Source organism: Aulonocara sp. 'chitande type north' Nkhata Bay, linkage group LG4, assembly GCF_057382095.1.
Source record: "Aulonocara sp. 'chitande type north' Nkhata Bay isolate Kocher_YH1m ecotype deep benthic linkage group LG4, A_spYH_male_GT1.1, whole genome shotgun sequence".
Classification (NCBI taxonomy): Eukaryota; Metazoa; Chordata; class Actinopteri; order Cichliformes; family Cichlidae; genus Aulonocara; species Aulonocara sp. 'chitande type north' Nkhata Bay.
Window position 1 is genome coordinate 1,874,161 of NC_141347.1, and position 22,597 is coordinate 1,896,757.

Below are 22,597 nucleotides of genomic sequence, written 5' to 3' on the forward strand. Positions count from 1 at the left end.
AAGAGTGGGACTGCATCCTATGGCATAAGAAACTGTCAGCAGAGAAGGAACTTCTTCTGTTACATAAAGCCATAAAGCCACTTACTCAAGTTCTGTATGTTTGTATATAAGGATTTTCTTTGCAATGGCTCTTACTTAATTTTGACTACTTGTTTAAAGATATTTATAAATTACTTCAAACTTTTGATCACTATTATATGCACTATTTTACTGGGAATGTTATACTAGTTACTGCAAGATGTGTGTTTATTATGTCATTACAATTTATTAGAAAGTTTAGCCAAGCAGCATTTCATCTGTAAACCTAATACATGTTGTGTAAACAATAAATTGTGTAAAAGTCTTGTGATTCTCTTTAATTGTATTGAGCTTATGACAGGTGATGGATAAATGGTGGACTACAAAAAATATATATTAGTTGTTTAGCGTGTCTGTACTTAGGAAGGTAAAGCTAGTGATCTTTTAATTAGAAGGTTGGTAGTACAGTGGACTGGTTCTAGACAGGCGTATGTGAGGTGGCAGACAGAAATGTAATGGGGGCACATGGTGGCAGATGGACAAAGGATTTTCTACTCACTGCCAAATACAGGTGATACTTTCGCCTCTCCTGTTACTGCCCTAGTATGGGCTCAAATTGTGGTCATAAATATTTTGTACTTGTAAATCAGGATATAAGATAAGATAAGATAAAACTTTATTAATCCCTCGGGTGGGTCCTCTGGGAAATTCGGTTTCCAAAAGCACAGCACCGACAGAAGTTACAGAGTTACAGAATATTATATATACACACACACACACACACACACACACACACACACACACACACACACACACACACACAGACACATATAAATACAGAGACATATATAAATAAAATATACGAAGGGGATAAATAGAATAAATAGGAATAAAAATAAAAATACAAGTGAATTGCACATTTCAAGTATTGTATATGTATGTGTAAAAAGAATTTGTGTGTGGACTTAGCCAAAAAATAGGTGTGAAACTCTACACTCAAGTTTTAAGTTACAAGTACAAATTCTGACCCTATTTTTCTTCCTTTCATCTGATTGGCCAATGTCATGTCAATCACAAATTTAACTATCCAATCCGAGAACAGACTATGGTTATACATAGTTCTGCTATACGTCACACACAGTTTACTTAGTTCCACTTTTTCTGTTTGGTTTCCTGTGTTTTATTAATATGCTATGCAGCTCTGCACTAACTTCCTGTTCTCTGCACAAGACATGCAGTCTCCTAGTACTCTGTGACTTTTGGCACATATTCTAACTCACAAGGGCGATTTTCTACACTGGCCTCTATAAAACAATATAAACAGAAAATAAGGATTAATTATATATATATTGTAACAATATATATTGTCTTGTAACAATCCTTTAACCAAATGCCCTAGTCTAAACTTTTTCACTTGGCCGACAGCACACAATTACATTAAACACAGCACATCAACTTTAAACACACAACACATCAACTTTAAAATTCCCCCAACCCTGACAGGAATAAACTTTCATCAAATATTCCCCAGACTTTACTTTTTATTTGTCACAAATTACCCAAAATCACCATGGACATGTCACCAGAAATCTACTTAACAGATTTTCACCACTACTGAGCCAATTTAACGGTCAAGCTCATCAACTCGGCTAACAGATAATTTAGAATTCATCCAATCTGCACAATTTGCTTTTTTGAACAGGCTGTGCCTACCTTTAAATCTTTTTAGACCGGTCTCCTGTCCACCTCATTTCAGATCCGACCTTCGGCCACATTTGTCCTCTCAGCCGCAAAAGAATCGGGGTTCATGGCACCAATTATCAAAAAATAAATAAATTATATATATATATATATATATATATATATATAATCTCCAATTAACCTTTCAGAACACTGCACCGCTCTCTGGAGAGCTATCCAGTTGTAGGTGGTGCTGTTGCCATGCCAAGAAGTAATGCATCCGGTGAGGATGCTCTCAATGGCACAGCGGTAGAAGGTCCTGAGGATGTTGGGGCTCATGCCGAATCTCTTCAGTCTCCTGAGAAAGAAGACGCACTGCTGCACCTTCTTCACTGTTTTGTTCGTGTGAACTGACCATGTGAAATCCTACACCAGATGTGCACCTAGGAAACAGAGGCTGCTCACTCTCTCCACAGTAGCACTGTTGATGGTGATGGGGGTGTGTGTTCTTCTCTGCACCTCTGGAAGTAAATGCTAAATGGACTGGTTCTTATATAGCGCTTTTCTACTCTTCTGAGCACTCACCCATTCACATCCATTCGCACAAGCACATTTTTCTAGGTGCTTTCTAAGTAATATTCACACACACTCATACTCTTATGGATGCATCGGAGAGCAATTTGGGGTTAGTATCTTGCCCACGGATATTTGGCATGCAGCCTAGGGGAAACCAGAAATCGAACCACCAACCTTCCGATCAGTAGATGACCTGCTCTACCGCCTGAGCTACAGCCACGGTGGAAAAATGCTTTTCTTGGTTGAATGTTTTCAGAATGTCTGTGGTAAATAAAAATAAACACTGGCTTGCAGTGTCAAAGGTCGGTGCCATTATCCCCTTTATGATGTCAGACTGTGCAATAAATTGCTGGTAGGCTTCTAGTTGGCCAACATTTCTACATGGTTAGGGTTGACTTGGCGTGCTCTTGACAGTGCTGGACATTGTTTTTATGTTTTCATCTCTATGTGGAGGAAATGAGGAGCCAGAGAGACAAAAAAAAAGTAATGGTTTACACACGTTACATTAATTACCAATATCATTGGCTGGTTCCTGTTTAACTGTTTTGAGGGAAAAATGCCTTGCATCCATCATGCCACTCCAAAGTGTCTTTTATAATACTTAACTTATCAAATATAAAATTATTAAATATAAAAGTGCACATGAATAATTGAGGCTTTAAGCACCTAAAAACATGCAGAAAGAAGAAAAATAATCACAAATAATTATAATTGAATCATTTATTCTGTAGAGACAGAAGCATCACTAATAGCAGCCTTACAAAATAATTCCAAGGTTCAACACTGATTCACCGTCTAATTCAATGCATGACTGCAAAGATTTTGTTGTTTTGCCTTCAGGAAAGTCTATTATCGCAAGATCATCAAATCTTTTTGTGATTTGATGATCGTTACCGTTGCATTCATGACATTTCATTGAAAAAAGCACACAGTGAGGTTTTGGAATGTCCTCAAGAGTAATGATGGTTTTATTCCAGCATATTCAGACGTCACATGTATAGCTGCCAGGCAAAAATCTGCTTTTCTGAAGCCATCTTTAAAAACTAGAGCATAAATATAAATGTTATTTACAAAGACTGACTAAAAACTGCTCCCCTAACACAGCCTAAAGAACCAGACTCTGTTCACTGTTAAACACCAAATTTTCTTATATCGCTAAGCGATTGTGCATCAAAATACTGAGTAGCTGCCACAAAAAACACATGAAATTAAAAAATAAATACAATGATTTGTTTTACTTCAGTTGGCACTGTGGAAACTGTGACAAGTACGGTGGCCTGAGAGTGACACTACAACTGAAGGGCAAAAACAAAAAACAGACAAAAGACAACACACTGTGTTGACATCAAAATGGTGAAAATACTGTTTTACATTTATTTTGATGTAGGTCAGCTGCTGTGGTCTTCACTCTGAGGCTACCACTGACATGTCTCATACTGTAAATACGAGGGGGGAGCATCATTCCTTCTATATGATTGTGTATCTACATTCTATCTACAACCTTTTTACAGCTCACGCAAGAAATACAAAAAACAAAAACAAAAAAATCACAGACACATCAAAATGAAAAGTGCTAACTGAGAATGACAGGATGAGTGAAACAGAATAACTCATTCTGGTGAAAGAAAGCTTTGTACAATGACTTCAATGTACGGTTTCACAGCTTGTGTTTGTTTGATTTCTTCCTGATGTGTGCACTTTTATTCCATATTCTTGACACTCTGTATGTTTAGTTGAACTCTAGGTCTAGATCCACCTATAACAACCAAACATATTTGGTCCTAGAAGTTATCAGCATAAATGATGCACAGTTAAATATCAGTCATTCAGGACACAAGCATATCACTACATGTTCACTATATGTTGTACTGTGTATGTGACAAATAAAATTTGTATTTGTTTATCTCTATGACCAATAATTTCTATCATAGTTTTCCTAAAACATGATGACAACTAAATAAAAAAGAATGCTCGAGGAGAAAAACTATGACAAAGTGTATTGACACTGTTGTCATTGAATATATACTGGGCAGAAAGGAGGCGATCCAATTAGAAATAATCTCTCTCTTTTTCGGTCAGGTTAGTTGTGCGTATTTCATCTGCTGCTGACTAACAGGGTAAGTTGGAGGGAAGCTCCCTGTTTGTCATGAAAACAAAACAAAATGTCAACACTTGAGTAGAAGAGAAGATGAGACATAGACATAAAGTGGATATTGAGGAAAATAAGATGCTTTGTAACCATTTGGAGCAACTCTTACTGGTAAAATACTTTTACACTTTATATTTAAATGAAGTCACTCAACTTCAGGATTAGCCTACTGTACTCTTATGATACTTAGTCGACTAAAACTACACTAAAATTAAAAGAGGTTAGAAGCTTAAAATACATCTACAACTAAATGGTTAAAAGACTGAAACTCAAAATTAGCTGTCAAAATGTTACGGAGTGAGTTGACTGAATTCTTACAGGAATTTTTCAGTGTCTGCGAACAATTATTAAATTTGGAATATGATGAGAAACCTATACAGAAATCAAATAGAAAATCATCAAGTAAATGGTGATGTTTTAAATCAGGCCTGTAGGGTTTTAGACAACACCCTGGGTCAGCACACCTGAATCAAACGATTAGTTCATTACCAGGCCTCTGGAGAACTTCAAGACATGTTGATTTTAGCCATTTAAATCAGCGGTGTTGGATCAAGGACATCTAAAACCTGCAGGATACCGGCTCTTGAGGCCTGGAGTTCTGTTTTAAATGAACAGTGTATCTCCTAAGACTCATTCTATGATTTGCTCTTAATAGTGGCCACATTCCCATTTAGACATGGAACTGAATTAAAGAGGCTTCAGGTTTAGTAACAGAACCATGAGAAGAGGCCAGCATTATGAGTAAATCATGATTTAAGAAAAACAGTTAACAGCTGAATGCAGAGCTCCAGACTTCTCATTTATTTCTTTGTCCTATTTTTTTCAGCACCTGCTCCATAGGATGAAGAGGATATTCGTTGATTCTTTTTTGTTCTCTAAATCATAGTTTAATCCATGTGACCCACCCAGTATGCTACTTATTGAAAAACTGTTAATGAAGCGACTGTGCCGCACACTGAAACAAAGTTAAAATGAGATTATAGTGAAATGTGACGAGCTGTTTTTTTATGATAGGTGAAGATATCTAGAAAAAATGTTTCTTTCTGTTTAAACCTGGCTGAGAGGTTTCATGCTAGGTTTTGATCGAGATCAGGGGTCTCAAACTCTAGTCCTTGAGGACTGAAGTGGCTATTCAGCTATTTGATTCACGTTACAGCAGCTCATGAGTGAATGAACATGGAGCAATAAAAGTACTTTTAGAAGTACATTTTTCCAAACAACATTACTCAAATTTAGTAGGGTTAGGGGTTGCATGCAGTCAAGTTCTATAGTCAAGTGCTATACTCTTGCTAATGACCTACTAATTGTATTCAGTTGTGTTGCAACAGGTATACGTGGTTCAGGACACCGGCCCTCGAGGACTGGAGTTTGAGACCCCTGGTCTGGATGTGATGTTAACTTTGACTTTTCAAACAAATTGAATCTGTTATTGCCACTGATGGTCATGTACCATTTAGATGCTATTGCTCAGTGATTAGTGTCTCTAACCAATAAAAGTTGAAATCAAATCTTTTTAAAAGCCTGAAAGAGATGTCCTTTCACTTTTCAACCAACTCCAGAACAAGAGACATTTTTTAAAGATTATGACGGCCTCACCAGACTGATAGGAAATTGAGGGGATTGATAGGAAACCTTATACAACTTAACCTTTATGCAAAACATCCACATTTACTGTAGAAGGCAGTGGGAAACTATTTTTGATTTCATGATGAGAAACTGTACACTTACAAAAGTGAAAGATGGAGCTTGCTTGTTCCTAATGGCACTGAGTTGCACTGAGATGGCACTGATTAAATGCAAAAAATGTAAACAATGACAATATCTGATGATAATCATCAGTAATGGCACATGTCTTTGCTCTGAAGTCTCTATGTAAACAGGAACACACATGCATATGCACACTTTTTGAAATGAAGGGTTTTTTTCCACCTCCTCGTTCATCTCTTTCCTTCTTCAATTCCACGCTTTCTTTGCAGCACGGAAAATATATCCTGTTTAAATTATGGAAATTTGAGAAGTTATCCTGTAAAGTCATTACCCATCATTTATACTCAGTGGAATATTTTCAGTGCCTGCTTCCTTTCTTGTCCCTCCCTCCTCAGTCCAGCACGTCTCTTTCTAGAACACCCAGGTGACCGGGACCCACTGGGGGTTTTTGGAAACCGTTTCCAGCGCTGCTTTGACGGTGCGGTATGTCTCGTCGAGGTTGTCGTTGACAATGCTGAGGTCAAAGTAGTGACCATAAGCTGTCTGGATTTTAGCACTCTCATCGCACGTCCTCTGCAGCTCTTCATCCTGTGAAGGAAAACAGATAGCAGGGCTGTTAATCACAGGACTTCTGCTTTGACTGATTTCTCATTATTTGCTGCTTCCTGAGTTATTCATCTTCTTTATGTGCATATTGTTGTACTGTGAGCAATTCCTACCATCAGCGTCTTGGTGACGACCCCTGCCTCTGCAGCTGACTGATTTATGGCCTTGAGCACCTCGAACTCTGGAGCTTGAAGGAACACGATGTAGGGCAAGAACTCAGAGGTCCGCAGAACTTTGAGAGACTAAAATTAAGACACGCAAGCAAAATCAACACAAGTACATTAGACTGAAAGAGTCTCTTGCAGGCTCTAAACTTTTTGACCCACTGGGCTAATCCACCACAAGTTACCGACTGACGAGAGTGAAAGACTGTTTTCTCTTATCAGTACTCTTAATAAGATGCCCTTGAGTGAGGCACATGACACTATGCTGACTGAATGGGACTGACTGTGTCAAACAGATTTAAGATAAAGTAGTCATGGGATTACGATGTGATCTGAATCAGCTGAATCAGCTTACCACAATAGCACAACAACATTGATTCAGCATCTCAAGCACAACGTAAGTTAGAGCATTTCACTTTAATAAACTGGCAATAGAAACTATTAGAAGCATGTGTGTAATGTATACAGGATTCTGTCAAATTAGCCCCTAATTTTCACACAAGACAGTAAAGATGCTGCTGCTTATGATTACTGCTAAAACAGAAAAGTCTTGTATGTGCACACCTGAGGGTTGGCGTCCAGTATGCAGACCCGCCCTGCCTCCACCACCTCATGTATGGAGTCGATCTTCAAGCCGTACAGGTTGCCCTCATACTCTCCATGTTCTAGATAGCGCCCGTTCTTGATGTCTGTTTCCATTTTGCTGCGGGTAGTGAAAGCAAACATCCGACTCTCTCGCTCTCCCTTTTTGGGTTTTCTGGAGGTGTCTGCGCAAATACAAGGAAGGGAAGTTACTATGATCAGTTTATTAGCTCAAGCCAGCTAACATAGCTCTCCAACCCAAAATGTAAAAATTTTTAGATGGATGGTGGACATTTTAGTCAGTTTGTCTGCCACATTTGGTAGCAGACCCCACTCTGAAAAGTTGTTTTAATAAAATCTTCTGCTATTAAAGTCTAAACTGTGGCCATTCCTTTTTCAACCCTTTGAGAAACATTAAAGGTGAGTATTGATCTATATTAGTCCAAATAGCTCTAATAGGTTGCTCTAGCCTTTCCCAGTAATATCTTCCCTTGGGGCCTATTGTACAGGCCTCTGAAACCATCCCAGGATAACAAGTGCCACAACAGGTGCAATCAAAAAGGTTTGACCTGCAAAGTTAGTCAGCTTTTTTCCTATCAGGGGAAGCAGGGAAGACATCTGGACATGAAGGCAGTCAGGTTGAGCGAGTCCCCTCTGCACCATCTACTGGCTGAGACTCAGATGATGCAGAGGGGACTGATCAGAGGATCAGGGATCAAGATGTTTTTTAATCAGAGAGCCGAAATCAACTTCCTGCATAGGGGTTTGTGGGCCTACCGATCGACTCAATATAACAAAAAAACAATTCTAGCTACTTTAGCAATAAGAAGCAATAAGGCAATGGAATATATCAGACTTCATACATGGAATTATGGTCCCAAAGAGCTGTGGATCCCTCAGTAGAAGCTTATTCTTTAGTCTCCGCCTCCCCACACCTTGAGCACCTATCAGAATCAGAGTCTTCCTCTTGAAAGGTGGGACCTTGGCCACCTCCTCATAGAGCAGTATCTCATGTCTGTCAAACTCTGAGGGTGAACAAAGAGCAGAAAGTAAGGACGAAGCAGTAGGAATATTTTACCCCAGCAGAGCTAAACTGATCCTGGCCCTGTTTTATTACCTGCATTTTTGGTGGTCACATACATCATCTTCTTCTTCTTCTTTCCTCCAACACCAGTACACAGATTTCCTGTTGCATTGTTGGAGCACAGCATTAGTGTAGGCAGAGAACTGAAGCCAAACTTCAAACTAAAGTAATTTATGAGCATCAGTCATGTTTCACAACTACTAACTTGTACTCATTTGCCCACAAGCTGGCTTGTAATGATCAGTCATGTTCATGCATGTGTCTCTGCCAGATATTATGTCTCATACACATTTAATTTTTCCTCTTTAAGTTCTAATATTCATGTTTGTGCTTCTAAAAGGGGAATTAGATCTACTGGATCTACTGATAAGAGCTCCCTTACAGAACAAAACCCTTTCTGTGAACTCGAACTGAATTAGCAGTTGTTCGAATGCTTATGCAAATCTCACATTTACAGAAGTGTAAAAAATGACACATCATTGACTGGTAACGTTTAGCAAAGAAAACCTTTTTTCTTTTACAAAGGTTGGACATCAGAGAGAGATGGTTCTTATATGCCATAATAACTGGGGTAACTCCCACATATGAAAGTGGGAGTATGTTCAAACTTCTTTTCTTGTAATCTAATACAGGTTCATGCTATAATGCTCAATGTTATATTGAAAATATTTCTTATAAAAAGTTAAGTCTAAATATTCTTAAAACATTGTAGACCAGTGCACTGGCACATTGTGAAATTTAAACATGTGAGCAAACTTCATGTACCTGGCGTGTTTGTGCACCACCACACGGCAGTGACAAATAATCAATAAACCATGGGCTGCAGCAACACACACCAGACATGTGAACATAATGCCCTTCCTTAATGAACACCTACTTAATACTTAACACTTTCAGAAGTCTTTTTTTTTTGCTGCCATATGTTTATTAACGATTTATATTTCTGTTTACAGTATAATATGCTAATATAGTTCAATACAAATGGGTCATATTCTGTTGTGTTCATGAAACATTTTTGGCTTTTACCCCAAAGCTGTAAAAGGCTGATGGAGTTCTGTCGTCACCCTGCAGGGCAGCAGCTTGGACACTCACGTTTGTGAATGCTATAACTCCAAAATGTGCCAATGTGGGATTTTGAAATGTTTTGGATTTTGAAGGTGCAGCTACTAAAATTTCAGATGAGTTTGAATCTCAGCGACACTGACCTCAAGGTTTCTTCAAGTTTCCTGAAAATCTTGTGATGCAATAATTCAAGGAGGAAGTCACCTATGATTATCTAACTGATACCATCCACTAGGAGGCTGCAGAGCAACACTGGCAACCACCAGTATTTTAATAATATTTTACATCCATAGTGAGATGATTTCATTAAGGCCCAAAACACACACTGCGTCCATGCTTTGATTAGAATCCAGGCCCTCTGTTAAAATAAAGTCACCATCATCACAACCTTATTCGTTCTTTCATATTACCTGCAGGTGCCAGCTCCACATCTCTCTTGACAAAAGCTTTCCTTTTTTCCTCAAGCATCTGACTAGGGATTAACCCAGCACTCCCACCTTCCACATGACGTGCCTGCACAACAAATGAAGAAAAAATTAGCAAAGCAATCCAAAGATATGAAAATGTGCACACAGGAAGCTATAACATGTTCACATAAATACTATTCTGTCACCTGCCACCAGTTGACATCATCCTGATTGACTATTTGCAGGATATCCCCGGTCTCAAACCTTAACCCCGCCTCCTTGCAAGGAATCAGGTTGTCGTTGGCTGGGTCATAATCATAGTGACACTTAAAGAATACCTGGAGAAATACATAGAGGTACACATCTTTATTTCAGTGGTGCATCCCAAGTTAAAATCCCTTTAAGACTAGAACTGCTAGGAGGGGTTCATGTTACCACAGGTGCCATTACTGAGGTGCTGCTTGCAGTAATGGCAAAGATGCCATTTTTTAAGTTCACTTAAGTTGTTTATTTCATCAAATTTTTCTAATTTTAAGTCAGATTTGGCAAAACAAGGATTTAAGGTGAATTTTGAGGGATTTGAATGGTTTCATCAATGAGTTTTAAAATTTAATTGCAGGTTGTAAAGTTTAAAACACACTTTAGAATAAATAAACAAAGACTGGACAAAACTACCACAACAGCTTACACACTTAAAAAATATAATTAAGACCAAACCTGCACACTACCCTGCCTCAGTCCGCAGCTTCACCTGCTGAGGTGCTGCTCAGGCCTGAAAGTGAGCAGGGCGCTATTCTCTTGATTTCACTCTTTAGTTATTTGGATTAGTTCCCCACACTCTGGAGTCTCTTTTCATTTCAGTTCCCTATGCTGCCCTACACAGCAAGTTACATACCTGGTTCTCCATGCCTTCGGTCCCACAGTCTGCCCAGCTCAATATCCCACCCTGAGCCCAGCAGCAATTACTCATGTTTCATCTAACTACATTCCCCTACATATTTATTTATCAATCACATATAGCTAGCTCTGACTCATGTAACAGCAGCATTTAAGTCAAAATGTGTGTAAACAATCGTATTGCTAGGCAGCCCAATGTGGCACAACAGTGATTTTACATCAGTTTCTATGCGGTCGAAATAACATCCTTGGTGGTTCTATGTAAAAATGGTTATACTTTCTTTTCTCTTTTGATCCCAAACACCCCAAAATTCAGTATTTGATGAAGAAATCCATTTTTAAAACGGCATGAAATATGAGATCACGTGGTTTTAATTTAACAGAGGTCAAAACAAGGTTCTAGTGTTAATGAAAATAAGTTTCTAACAATGAAATTCAGTTAATAACCAAAAAATAAATAAATAAATAGAAACCCTGACAAATAAGGAGAATAGATTTAGCCCCATGTGTCTATTCTGTGTGTGGTGTGTTTATGTGTCACCTGTACAGGTGGTATGGATTCATGATAACTTGGCAGTATCTTCAGAACCACAATTCCACTAGCTGCTTGCAGCTCTTCCTGTAAAACCCTGGGGTCCCTGCCCACTTCTCGTCCATTCGCCTGTCAGTAAAGTAGACAACAAGAGTAATGACAAAAAAGATTCCTTACATGTCTTACAGGTTAAGCGAAAGGGTTTTAAACAGCTGACTAGAGTTTTACATTTAAATTTGCAAATTCGATCAGTTGGCTTAAATATTTACAGAACTTTGAAGCATGTAAAAATTAAAAGCCTCTTGTGGACTATGCAGATGACGGACAAATTGAACAACTGAAAATGTACTCTTAAGGTGTTAGCCCACTACAGAGCACCAGAACAGGTCCCAATAGCCCTGTCAGGAGGGATAGACCTGCCCAGTGCAAGCAAGCTACACCACAGAGTATTTAAACACAGGTAAGTATCTGCTCAAACATCCACTCAAATGAATAAAGTTCCACAGATTCCAGGAGTGAAACTCCAACAACTGCAGCACCAAAAACCCCTGAATAAAATGTCAAAAAAACAAACTTTCACTAGCAAATGATCCTTACTTTTGCTATTTTTTCCTGATCTATTCATTTGCACAGTATTGGGATTGAACTGCTGTGGGTTTCTGCCCCATGCTTTCATAAGAACACATAGTTTACCTCGCCATCTAGTGGTTAAACAATAGTATGGACACAGATTTATGCATTTAGACTTTCAGAACGCCGTGATCAATAAACAGCCGATAAACAACAGATTTTTTCTTATGGTAGTTGTGGAGGTACGCAAATAATCCGGGGCATTTCATGCTTGAGCCTGACCTTGAGTCATAGCGGTTAACAAGTTGACACTCAAGAAGAAATAAACACAAGAGAACAAGAGTCGATAAGTAAATGCTTAACGAGACGATTGATACGGTAATACGGTAATATCGGTAAGCTTCATATGTAAATCAGGCGGGAACTCAGAACAGCATAAAAAAAACTGGAGACATGTGAAACAGCTACTGCTGTAAAAATAGCTTCACTCCCAAGAATCACAGGGACAGTGGGCCAGGTGCACTGATTTCCTGGAGTCTCAGCTGGTCTCCTGTTAACCTCACAGTGAGACACATTTCAATGTAGATGAAACAATGGAAATATAATGCTTTACAAAGTGAGCTTTGGAGACGTTACCTCTGAACAGTCTGCAGTAGCTGTCTACATGTTTCTGTCGGCTCTTGCATTCATAGGACGGATAGTCTTAGCAGGAAACCAAAAAGTATATTCTTCATCAAATACTAACTTACTGAAAAAAGTAAACAACTATCCTATAGAACTAAAAATGCAAGGTTCCACCATAAACCAATAAATTAGAGGATAATTGAAAATGAAACTAAGGAAAACAAAAAACAAACAAAAAAGAAAAAAGCAACACACCTCTTTGATGATATCGCCGACGTGCAGCAGCCCTTGTTGGTCTATCATCCCACCATGAAGAATACGAGCTATCACCAGCTCCCCACCCTCCACCTTGAATGTCACACCCTGGAATACAGTTATTACTGGCTATTATCTCCATCATTAACACTAATAAAAATCTGCATCCATAACCCAAATGGCACCAGCATACAACCCACACAAGCATTTATTATTTCACAAACTGAATGTTTTTAAATGGGAAACACAAAAGGTGCAAACAGTCCAAATTCTAATAACCTACCAGATGCTCCCCGGCTATTTTGCGTATGCCCACCATGCGGATGGCATCAGGTGGAAGGTGGTTGTGTGCTTGGCTGTCTTCTGGTTCATGATCCACAAAGTCACATGGGCTGGGAGGTGGACTTTCACATGTTTGAGCTGCCACTGAATCATGTGTCTCCAGCAGAGACTGAGGCACAAAATATCATGCATGAAATATTCGTTTTCCTTCAATTAACCACCTCTGTGACTGGAATACAGTGAAAACACAAAGTGGGAAACACTGTGTGTGTGACTTTGTGTGTTCCACACCTGGAAGTGAGGCTGCGTGAGAATGCGAGCAAGCTCGGCTGCGGTGTCAGAACGATTGGTGAATGGGTCCAGGTCTCTCAGGATCTCCTGCAGGAGCTCCACATTATTCTCCCTCACGGGTGACAACCGTGGCTCCTTCAGGCTCTCCTCTTGCTCCTTACGCACAAATACAAACACGGTTACAAAGATGAGAGCGTGCTGCAAGTGCAAGTATGAATGACAGAAGCGCAGCAAAATTTATTGAATTTAAAATATGTGTGTGCACGAGTGCATCTGTGTGAAGCCTACCAGAGGGCTTTCCATGATGCCTTTGAGGTAAATGAGGTCCAGGTCATTGGCTGTGGTGGAGCTGGCCGTGCTGTCGCTCATTGCGTCCAACACTTGGGGCACTGTGACACACACACACACACACACACACACACACACACACACACACACACACACACACACACACACAGTGAAGGGAAGAACAACATTAAGTAAGGGAAACATGGTAAATGAGACAGTAACAAATGACACAGAGCTTGTGTCTATAGTTGTAACTCTGCTTTAAACAAGCACCTGGCTTCCTGGTTTTAACAAAGCTGTGATGTAACTGTCTGAATTCTGCTCATTATAGGGAAATTCCTCATTGGAATTCAACATCCTTTTAGTTTCAAAAATAGATACTTACGCGAGTATGAGTTTATAACTCCATATTAATCTAATGGCATGGGTTAAAAAAGCTGCAGACTGTGTGTTGTGTCAGGTAGGGGATACTGTAGGGCTGACAAATCAATCAAAACCGACATTCAGGACCTCAAATTGACATTTTTTGTCTTTAAATTCAGTTAATACTCCCCCCAGTGTGTACTGTCTCCTTTAAAACATACTACCGAGTGTGGTGGCACACGGTCTGTTGTTTGGATGCATTTTTGGCTTTAGGAACGACAACATTGAACAAAGAGAAGAAAACAGAAAGCTGCAGGCTAAAATCATGTGCTAGAGAAATGAACTGTACATGTATTGCTTTGCTTTGCTTTGGAAGTTTGAGAAAATTTCAACTTGCCAGCACAGCTTGTTAGCCGGAATGCTGCCTTAAGGTTAAAGTTTAAAGTTGAAATTTAAAATGAAAGAAAACTAGATTATGACTCATAAATACAGCCTACAGCAGTGCTGTTATGTACAAAACTGCAGTGAATTTAAGAATTTCTATATTTAGTCATATTCAAGGGAAGTATGCTACAATGTAACAAGCTGCAATTATGTAATTTTTTCATTTTTATTTATTTTAGTATTTTCATATTATTGAATTTGATATTACCAGATGTAATCAAAGGCCACAGGTGTAAGCAAACCAGCATCATATATATATATTATAGCTGTCGAAATTAACGCGTTAATTGCGATAATTAAATTTTGGAATTAATTACGTTAGAATATTTAACTATTTAGCGCAACACGCAGATAAGTCGCTCCCATAATTCCACTTGATTTGTTTACCGCGCCACTGAAAATGGAGAAGCAGGAAGCGGATGGCCTTCTGGATGGGGAATTTAAATACAAGAAGAACATAGATGGGACAATAAACAAACGCGTTGTAATTTGCACTCACTGTAGTAAAGAGTTTCAATTTCACCGTTCAAATTCGACCTTAAAATACCACCTTAATGCCAAACACGCGTTTGTCGGGGCAGCAGCTTCACCCGGCCTGCGTCAGACCACTCTTAGTGAACGCAGGCCACTCGGTAAGTCTTCTTTGGACAAACTGACCGACAATATAGCCAAATGGATAGCAAAGGACTGCAGACCGCTAAGCATTGTGGAGGACAAGGGCTTTGCGGATGTTTTAAAGGTTGCATCTCAGGACGCGTCCTACAAGCCCCCAGCGAGAAGCACAATAACAATTCGAATCCACGAACTGTATGAAACGGAGAAAAAGAAAAAAGAAGAGGCTTTAGTTCACACAGAATGCGTGGCTCTGACAGGAGACCACTGGACATCATTGAGTAATGACAATTACCTGGGAGTTACTGCGCATTTAATCACTGAAGCCTGGGGTCTGACATCCTTTGCGCTGACTATAATGAAAACGGAAGAGCGGCACTTTGCGGAGGCTTGTGCAGAGCAGTTCCAGACTGTTGCTCGCAGGTGGAGAATTGAGGAGAAGGTGACAACAGTAGGCACGGACAGTGCGCGCAATATGATCGCCGCGGCTCGCATCATGCCATTCAATCACATGCCGTGTACCGCGCACATTCTACAGAGATGCATCACAGTGAGTCTCGCAGACAGTGGCTTTGTCACTGCGCTGGCCAAATGCCGCAAAATTGTTGGCCATTTTAAGCACAGCCCAGCAAACACAGCAGAGCTGAACGCAGAGCAGGTGTCACTGGGGCGCAAGCAGGAGCCGTTGGCCCAGGACGTGCCTACGCGCTGGAACTCCACGCTGGAGATGGTGAAGCGCTTGATCCGCAACCAAACTGCAGTAACCGCGACTCTGGATAAACAAAAGCATAAACTTGTCCTCCTGACGCCTCCAGAGTGGGACAAACTCCAGAGACTGGAGACACTTCTAGAGCCCTGCAGGTGAGCCTGTCATTGTGACCATAATTGTAGGTTTAGATTAAATGTATCAAACATACATCTTAAATCAGTTTTTGTTATTATGAAAATGTCTTATTTAAAAAATAAATGAAATCAAATATTTTATTAATATTACCTAGTATTAAAAAGCTTTTTTTAATTTGCTGTCTTATCTCTCTCTCTGTGTGTGTGTGTGTGTGTGTGTGTGTGTGTGTGTGTGTGTGTGTGTGTATTCCACTGCAGATATGTGACTGAACTGCTGGGAGGAGAGGCCTACGTCTCCTGCTCTGTAGTTCTACCAGCCTTCTGCCACCTGCGCCGTGTCATGGAAGTAACTGATGAGGACCCTGCATATGTGGTGAGGTTTAAAGAGAAGTTTAAGGAAGACCTTGCTTCCCGCCAGGAACATACCAACTATGCATGGCTCCAGATCGCAACTGCACTGGACCCACGTTTTAAAGACCTACGCAGTGTGCCCAAGACTGACAGAGAAGCAGTGTGGACCACACTGGCAGGCATGCTGCATGAAGACTCTCCTAGAAGATCACACACTGCAGAAGAAGGTCCAGCCAAGAAGAGGCTGAGCCTGCTGCAGATGGACTCTGACTCTGAGTCAGAGGAGGAGGTACAGCAGGACAGAGCCATACAGCGCTACAGAGCAGAGCCCTGCACTGCCTTAGAGGACTGTCCCTTACAGTGGTGGGCAGCTCATGCAGGAGCCCACAGCCAGCTGGCCCGCCTTGCTCGCAGATACCTGGCCACTCCTGCCTCCACATTTTGCCTGTTGAATTAGGCCTATGTTCTGTGAACTTGAAGATGTATATGGATAAAACAATGTGCTAGATTTAAACGGGTGGAAAACATTCAGTAAAAATTCCTCACAATTATTTGAAGCCCTGTTCTGCTTGTACTGCTTGTACTCACAATTAATAATAAATAAAACAAACAAGTGTGTTAAAAACCACTATCTGTCCCGATTTTTACACATATATACACACATATACACATATATTTCGAGTTGCGATTAATAAATTTTTAGGCTGTGATTAATTCGCTTCCAGCACAACACCCAGCCTATGTCAGACCACGCTGAGTGAACGCAGGCCACTCAGCGTGGTCTTAGCATTAAATAACACTAACAAGTGTGTAAAAATCCGCTATCTGTCCGTATGTTTGCACACATTTTGGTCATATTTCGAGTTGTGATTAATCATGATTAATTAATTTTTAGGCTGTGATTAATCTGATTAAAAATTTTAATCATTTGACAGCCCTAATATATATATATATATATATACTACAGCGCTATCATAAATATTGGTATTTGGGGGCATCAGTCGTTTCCTGGAGGATATTCTACAGTGTAGCTGTAACTGTAAAACATCTGTTATCATTAATTAGCTTACAAAGAGCAAATACCACCATTTTTCAGATTAGTAACACATTCTCATATTTCTGGTTTTTAATCTTTTGTGAAACTGGATTTTAGGAGAGAGCTGTGAATAAAGAAAACAGAAAAAAACAATCATGTGGCGATGCTAAGCTGATGTGGAGTATAGTGTTTGGTCTCACCAGGCTCTGTCCTGGTGGAGGCCACGGGCATGGTAGAGCTGCAGTAAATCTGAGAAGGACAGAAAGAAAAAAAGGAAAGAATGATCAACAAAATAAATGTAAGTGCAGGTCTGAAAATAAGACACTGACAATAATGATAAAGACGTTCAATGAACACCAACATTTTAAAAAAGCTTGTTTCCTTCGCTGCTACATTCAGATGGGGATGATTTAGTACAAATGATGATGTCCTCTATTCATGCCGTGCAAACCACCTGCTTTTAAACTCACTGGGCAACTTGCAATACAAAGATAAACACTTTCACATGAATAAAAGCCTCAAGATTGGAACCAATTGGACAAGTTAACACTCTTAATATATAGGCCACTGCACCACTTACACGCAGTGCAGTACACCACTACAGCCTCAGTAATACACATTTTTTAAAAACAGCCTTTGAGCTTATATGATTTTACCAGGCTTTTTTACTCCTATAAATGGCTGCAGGAAGAAGAAAAAGGGGAGAGCACAATTGCAAGTAATGTACTGGCATAGAAACATAAACACTACAGCCAGGGTAGCTATTTATCCATTTAGGCCTGAAGCTAAATAGCTGAGCTGATATATCTCACATGCACTACAGCTCTGAGTTTTTTTAGTGATCATCTGACAGAAGTGGATATGAGACCAAAAAATTGGAGAGTTGTCAGTTATCATAGATATATGAAGAACCAAATCTGGGCTTTAACATGTTTTTCTGTTCAGTTCTGACATTTTAGTAATTATTTTTATAGCATGATTTAAAAAAGCAGATTCAGCAGTCTAAAATATTCATGTTAAACATTTTAATCATCCTTTTCTGTCGAGACTTATGCTGCCATCCTGCTGACTGAGAGTAACAACCGCGTGATAATAACTGATGACTGGGTTCAGTGTGTGCTATAAATTAGCATGAGATAAAACTGCACTGCTCAGTTGCTGCACGTGGGAATGTTTGCGGGTGTATACGGTATGCTCGTGTTTTTGAACCCCCTCCCCGCCATAACGCAGCACGACAAACACACAGGGTGCAGTGATGTCAGCGACTGAGGGTGGAGCTCCACTGATTGTTCTGGAATTGAACATGCCTGGCAAAAGGGGAGGGGGAGGGCATGTGGGTGTGACTAATCTATACACTGCCAAGACAGCACACACAATGGCAATACAGAGAAAGTGAGAAGGGAACAAAGAGGCACACATCCCCTTTAATGCTTTCTATCTATCTATGCATTTATCTATGCTTGTTGCTATGACAAGCTGCTGTTGCAGTTTGTGGCTGCCATGGAAACTCATCTTCCCTCAGTTTTGCCTTCACACACACACCCTGCTGTTTATACTAGAGTAGGCATTACACAACACCTCAGGCAAAAGTGGATGACGTAAAAGGAGAAGCTGTAAGAGTGAGACGTGTGGAACGGGATGGACTGGATGTAAAGTATAATGTCTGAAAGATGAGATTCACACCATCATCCAGCTTTGATGCACATTTTATCCAAGCTGATGACAACAAATGTGAAAGAAAACATTACAAGATTTTAATCTTGGATACTACCCTGACCTGTTTGGGTCTAGACTGGCGACAGCAAAACTCCATGAATAATAATGAACACCATAAAAGAGAGAAACTGACTGAGCATAGGATGCTTCGGTGCTTAGCACTGTTGTCTCACAGTGAAACTTTTTAAAGTTCAAACCTGCGCCTTCCTTTTTCAATCTGTTCTTCCAGTTTCCTCCAGTAGCTCCAGTTTCTTCCCAAACTGAAAACACGTCAGGTTAATTCCCCTGACCAAGGGACTAGCCTACTGGCTGCCCACTGCTCTTAAAAGGGGCACCCCCAAATCATATTTACATATTTACATTTTACTCCAGTCTGTAGTACCATTTATCCAACTAAATTATTTTGGTTATGAGTCACCTAGTTTATTCCGTTTGTGTGTGTGTGTGTGTGTGTGTGTGTGTGTGTGTGTGTATATCCTCAGTGTGAAAAAAACAAAAAACAGATGTTGCAAATCTAAGTAGAACCACGGACGGTGCGCCTGAACTGAACTCACACTGTGTATGTATGACTCATCAAATAAATGCACATCGTGAGTAGCAGCATAACTTCACTGAGCTGTATGACAATGAGTATGGGAGTACAATACTTTTTCTCTTTTGTTGATATTACTGATGAGGACGTGGACTCATTCTATGTGGATGAAGTAGGCTGCTCAGCTACTGTACATGTCAACTACAATAACAGCCCAACACAGACACATTAATGACTGTGTTTAAAATGCTGTGAAGTCCATTTGCTTTCTGCTTCCTCACACGTTCCAACAAACACCCCTCCTCGTCCTCCTGCTTCATCGTCACTTTTTTTAACACTTCTTTCCCTCACAGCTTCCTCAGCTCTGCACTCTGTCCTGCTGTCTCACTCCCCTCTGCTTTTTTAATCCTTTTTTCTTGCTTGCAGATCCCCTTAATGATGTTCCCCTCCTTCTTACCTTCCTCCCATCCTTTCCTCTCTATTACTCCCTTATTTATGCAACATCCCTGCCCCTCCTCCATTCACCCCCCACCATCATCCATCTGCTTAGCTACACCAGGACAGGCCTGCTGTATGTAAAGAAACAATTGTAGAAAGCACATGCCGGCAAAAGCTGTTTGGCTGTGTGCTGTACTACATGCCAACATGGTTTAAACTGTGTCGTTATCCTGTATTTAGTAAAGCTGGTTATTTCAAACGATTTATTCCTTAGACTTGAGCTAAAGTGCTGTTTTATCCTCATTTTCTTTTGTACTATTTTACCATTTCAAAAGGAAAATCCCAACCAAGCAGATATAATAGCTGGACTACAACTTAACTGATGACAAATGTAGTGTGATTATTGTTTCTAATCATTATTATTATTTTGAGTCTCTGAGATGATAACAAACACACAAATCATGTCAGTTACTAAACTTCAACAGCAAGAGAATTACTCAGAATTGTTATTGAATTGTTAGAATACATAATAAAAAAGAAAAAACTTTAAGAGATTTATGGTATTTAATATTATGGCTTTATTAAGCAATTTTAAAAAAGCTATATTTGTCAAGTATTAGGACAGATGAGTCTAGCTTGACAAACTGTCATAAAATTGTCAGGGTGAGTGTGACTCTAAGTCTTAAAACAGTTTAACTGGTAGCCTAACTACAACACTTGATCTTAGCCAAAAGGCCGAGAAGCGAGTAGCCTAACTACACTACCATTAACATAACCAATGAATCCCTCAGCAAACACACAATAAACGACACAGGTGCAAATACACCAGTGCAAGCAGAGAAGTCTACTAATTAATCTCAGGAGTCATACATAACAAAGCACCACACACACAAACACAAAAGGAGAGGGGGACAGAAAGACATGCAGATAGCCTGTCTGACAAAGGAAGATGCTAACCAAACATCACAAATGAAATGTAGCGCTAGTGGCGCGCGGTTATTTAAATACACTGAGAGAACCGCGCGCACACGCGCGCACCTTTGTCAACCTAGCTTTAGTGTATCTGCTCCCTTAAATAAACAACCCTTTTATTAGGATACTTTAATGATAAGACGTAGTCTGTTAATAAAATGATATTTGCGACACATAAAAACAAACTCACCCACCTTTAAACACAACAAGAGACGCTTCCTGCCGTCTGTGATGTCTCGTGCGCTTTTTGTTGTCGTCTGGTTTCTCGGTTCCCTCTGTGACTGGAAGAGGCAGAAAAATACACAACTTCCGAGAAAACTTCAGAATAAAGGGCATTTAGCGAATAAAGCTACAATAAAATTGAATTATTAAAGCATTATATTTTTATATTTATATAAAAGTAAGAGTTGCCACTGAAATAAAAATTATAAAGCATGCAGGTAAACAAGAAGCGGGATGGGAATGTAATACTTTAACGCTTAGAATCAAGAGACTTCCGGTTGAATTGACCATATTCCCGGTGCTTTACGTAGAGGTGCATTAAAGGGCCAGTGCTTGTTTTGCTTTCACATTTTTTTCTATTGTTATAATTAATACATGAGCTATGAGAAGAATGTGTAAGTGTGAGAGCTTTTGTTTTTCCATCACAGTTTGTCCTAGAAATACTCAAATAAAATACATAAAAAGAAACATAATGATACCAGTGAGAAAGATACCTTTGACAATGTGATGTTGGTTTTCTCCCTGGTATTATTAGGCCATCTTTGCCTTCAGCATGACTGTGCTCTGGGATTAATTCTTCCTTTCTTTTGCTTCATGCCCCCCAAATTCAACAATAAAATAAGATCTGGTCTCTGAGGAAATTACCATTACTGCAGCTGTTTGTGTTTGTGTGTTTTAGCTCAATACTCCTAAATCTTCTGTCCCCACAGTAAACCCTCTTTCTTTTGTGCACTGCATATTAACCCTGTATGTTTCCCTAAGCATATAACCTGATAACTTTCATTTAAGCTTGATATTTTGTTACTGTCAGCATATCCTGTGACACATTGATGCATCTTATTCATCCACACCATAATGACACCATAAGAGAGAGGGGGGTGGGGTGGGGGGTCTTATTAATTATTTTCCTTTTAAAATATTTCGGCCTAAAGCTAAACCTAATTTTCTGAGATGTGTCCTCTGTTGCTGCGGGTTATTTATATTTATACTGTATTATTTATATCATTATTTTATATTAACTATTGTTTCAAATTTTCTGAGTTCAGAGTAATGTGCAAATCACACTTTCAAGATTAAAGCTATGTGTTTAACAATTTTCCTGATTTTGCTACTCTATCCTTGCCATTTTTTAGAAATGTCAGAAGAAAACTGATTGAAAGGTACTTTTTGTATTCACATATTGCAAACTTAACCCGAAGTTTCACCACCAGGAGGCAGTGTTTTACCAGAAAGTGTTAGTGTAGTTGCCAACTCCTTTAAAAAACAAATAATACAATATCTGTCCTGAGATCTG

The 22,597-nt window shown here is 39.6% G+C and overlaps 2 protein-coding genes and 1 pseudogene across 2 annotated transcripts; 1 reads left to right on the forward strand and 2 right to left on the reverse strand.

The window, feature by feature from the left end:
- Positions 1–2,979: 2,979 nt before the first annotated feature.
- mpp2a (MAGUK p55 scaffold protein 2a) lies at positions 2,980–21,350 on the reverse strand. Its single transcript, XM_086287906.1, has 14 exons — positions 21,276–21,350; positions 17,624–17,672; positions 13,775–13,875; positions 13,487–13,642; positions 13,197–13,364; positions 12,914–13,021; positions 11,474–11,593; positions 10,242–10,373; positions 10,039–10,141; positions 8,600–8,668; positions 8,346–8,507; positions 7,465–7,667; positions 6,850–6,978; positions 2,980–6,718 (listed from the first exon to the last, which is right to left on the reverse strand). Exons 2-14 carry the CDS (start codon positions 17,652–17,654, stop codon positions 6,542–6,544), a joined length of 1,659 nt encoding a protein of 552 aa, XP_086144032.1. The 5' UTR covers positions 17,655–17,672; positions 21,276–21,350; the 3' UTR covers positions 2,980–6,541.
- Positions 14,982–16,885, forward strand: LOC147331692 (E3 SUMO-protein ligase ZBED1-like). The gene is made up of 2 exons (XM_086290499.1): positions 14,982–16,054; positions 16,295–16,885. The coding sequence occupies exons 1-2, from the start codon at positions 14,982–14,984 to the stop codon at positions 16,842–16,844; spliced, it is 1,623 nt and encodes a 540-aa protein (XP_086146625.1). The 3' UTR covers positions 16,845–16,885.
- On the reverse strand, positions 20,702–20,856 carry LOC147331693 (U2 spliceosomal RNA; annotated as a pseudogene).
- Positions 21,351–22,597: the final 1,247 nt, after the last annotated feature.

What these genes read in the sequence shown, in the direction of transcription:
- mpp2a (XM_086287906.1), bottom strand. Translation starts at nt 17,654, where the DNA reads ATGCCCGTGGCCTCCACCAGGACAGAGCCTG. An exon ending in TCACGCAGCCTCACTTCCAG is followed by an intron (nt 13,365 to 13,486) that starts GTGTGGAACACA and finishes TTTGTGCCTCAG; the next exon opens with TCTCTGCTGGAGACACATGA. An exon ending in AATCCATACCACCTGTACAG is followed by an intron (nt 10,374 to 11,473) that starts GTGACACATAAA and finishes GTATTTCTCCAG; the next exon opens with GTATTCTTTAAGTGTCACTA.
- LOC147331692 (XM_086290499.1), top strand. Translation starts at nt 14,982, where the DNA reads ATGGAGAAGCAGGAAGCGGATGGCCTTCTGGATGGGGAATTTAAATAC. An exon ending in ACACTTCTAGAGCCCTGCAG is followed by an intron (nt 16,055 to 16,294) that starts GTGAGCCTGTCA and finishes ATTCCACTGCAG; the next exon opens with ATATGTGACTGAACTGCTGG.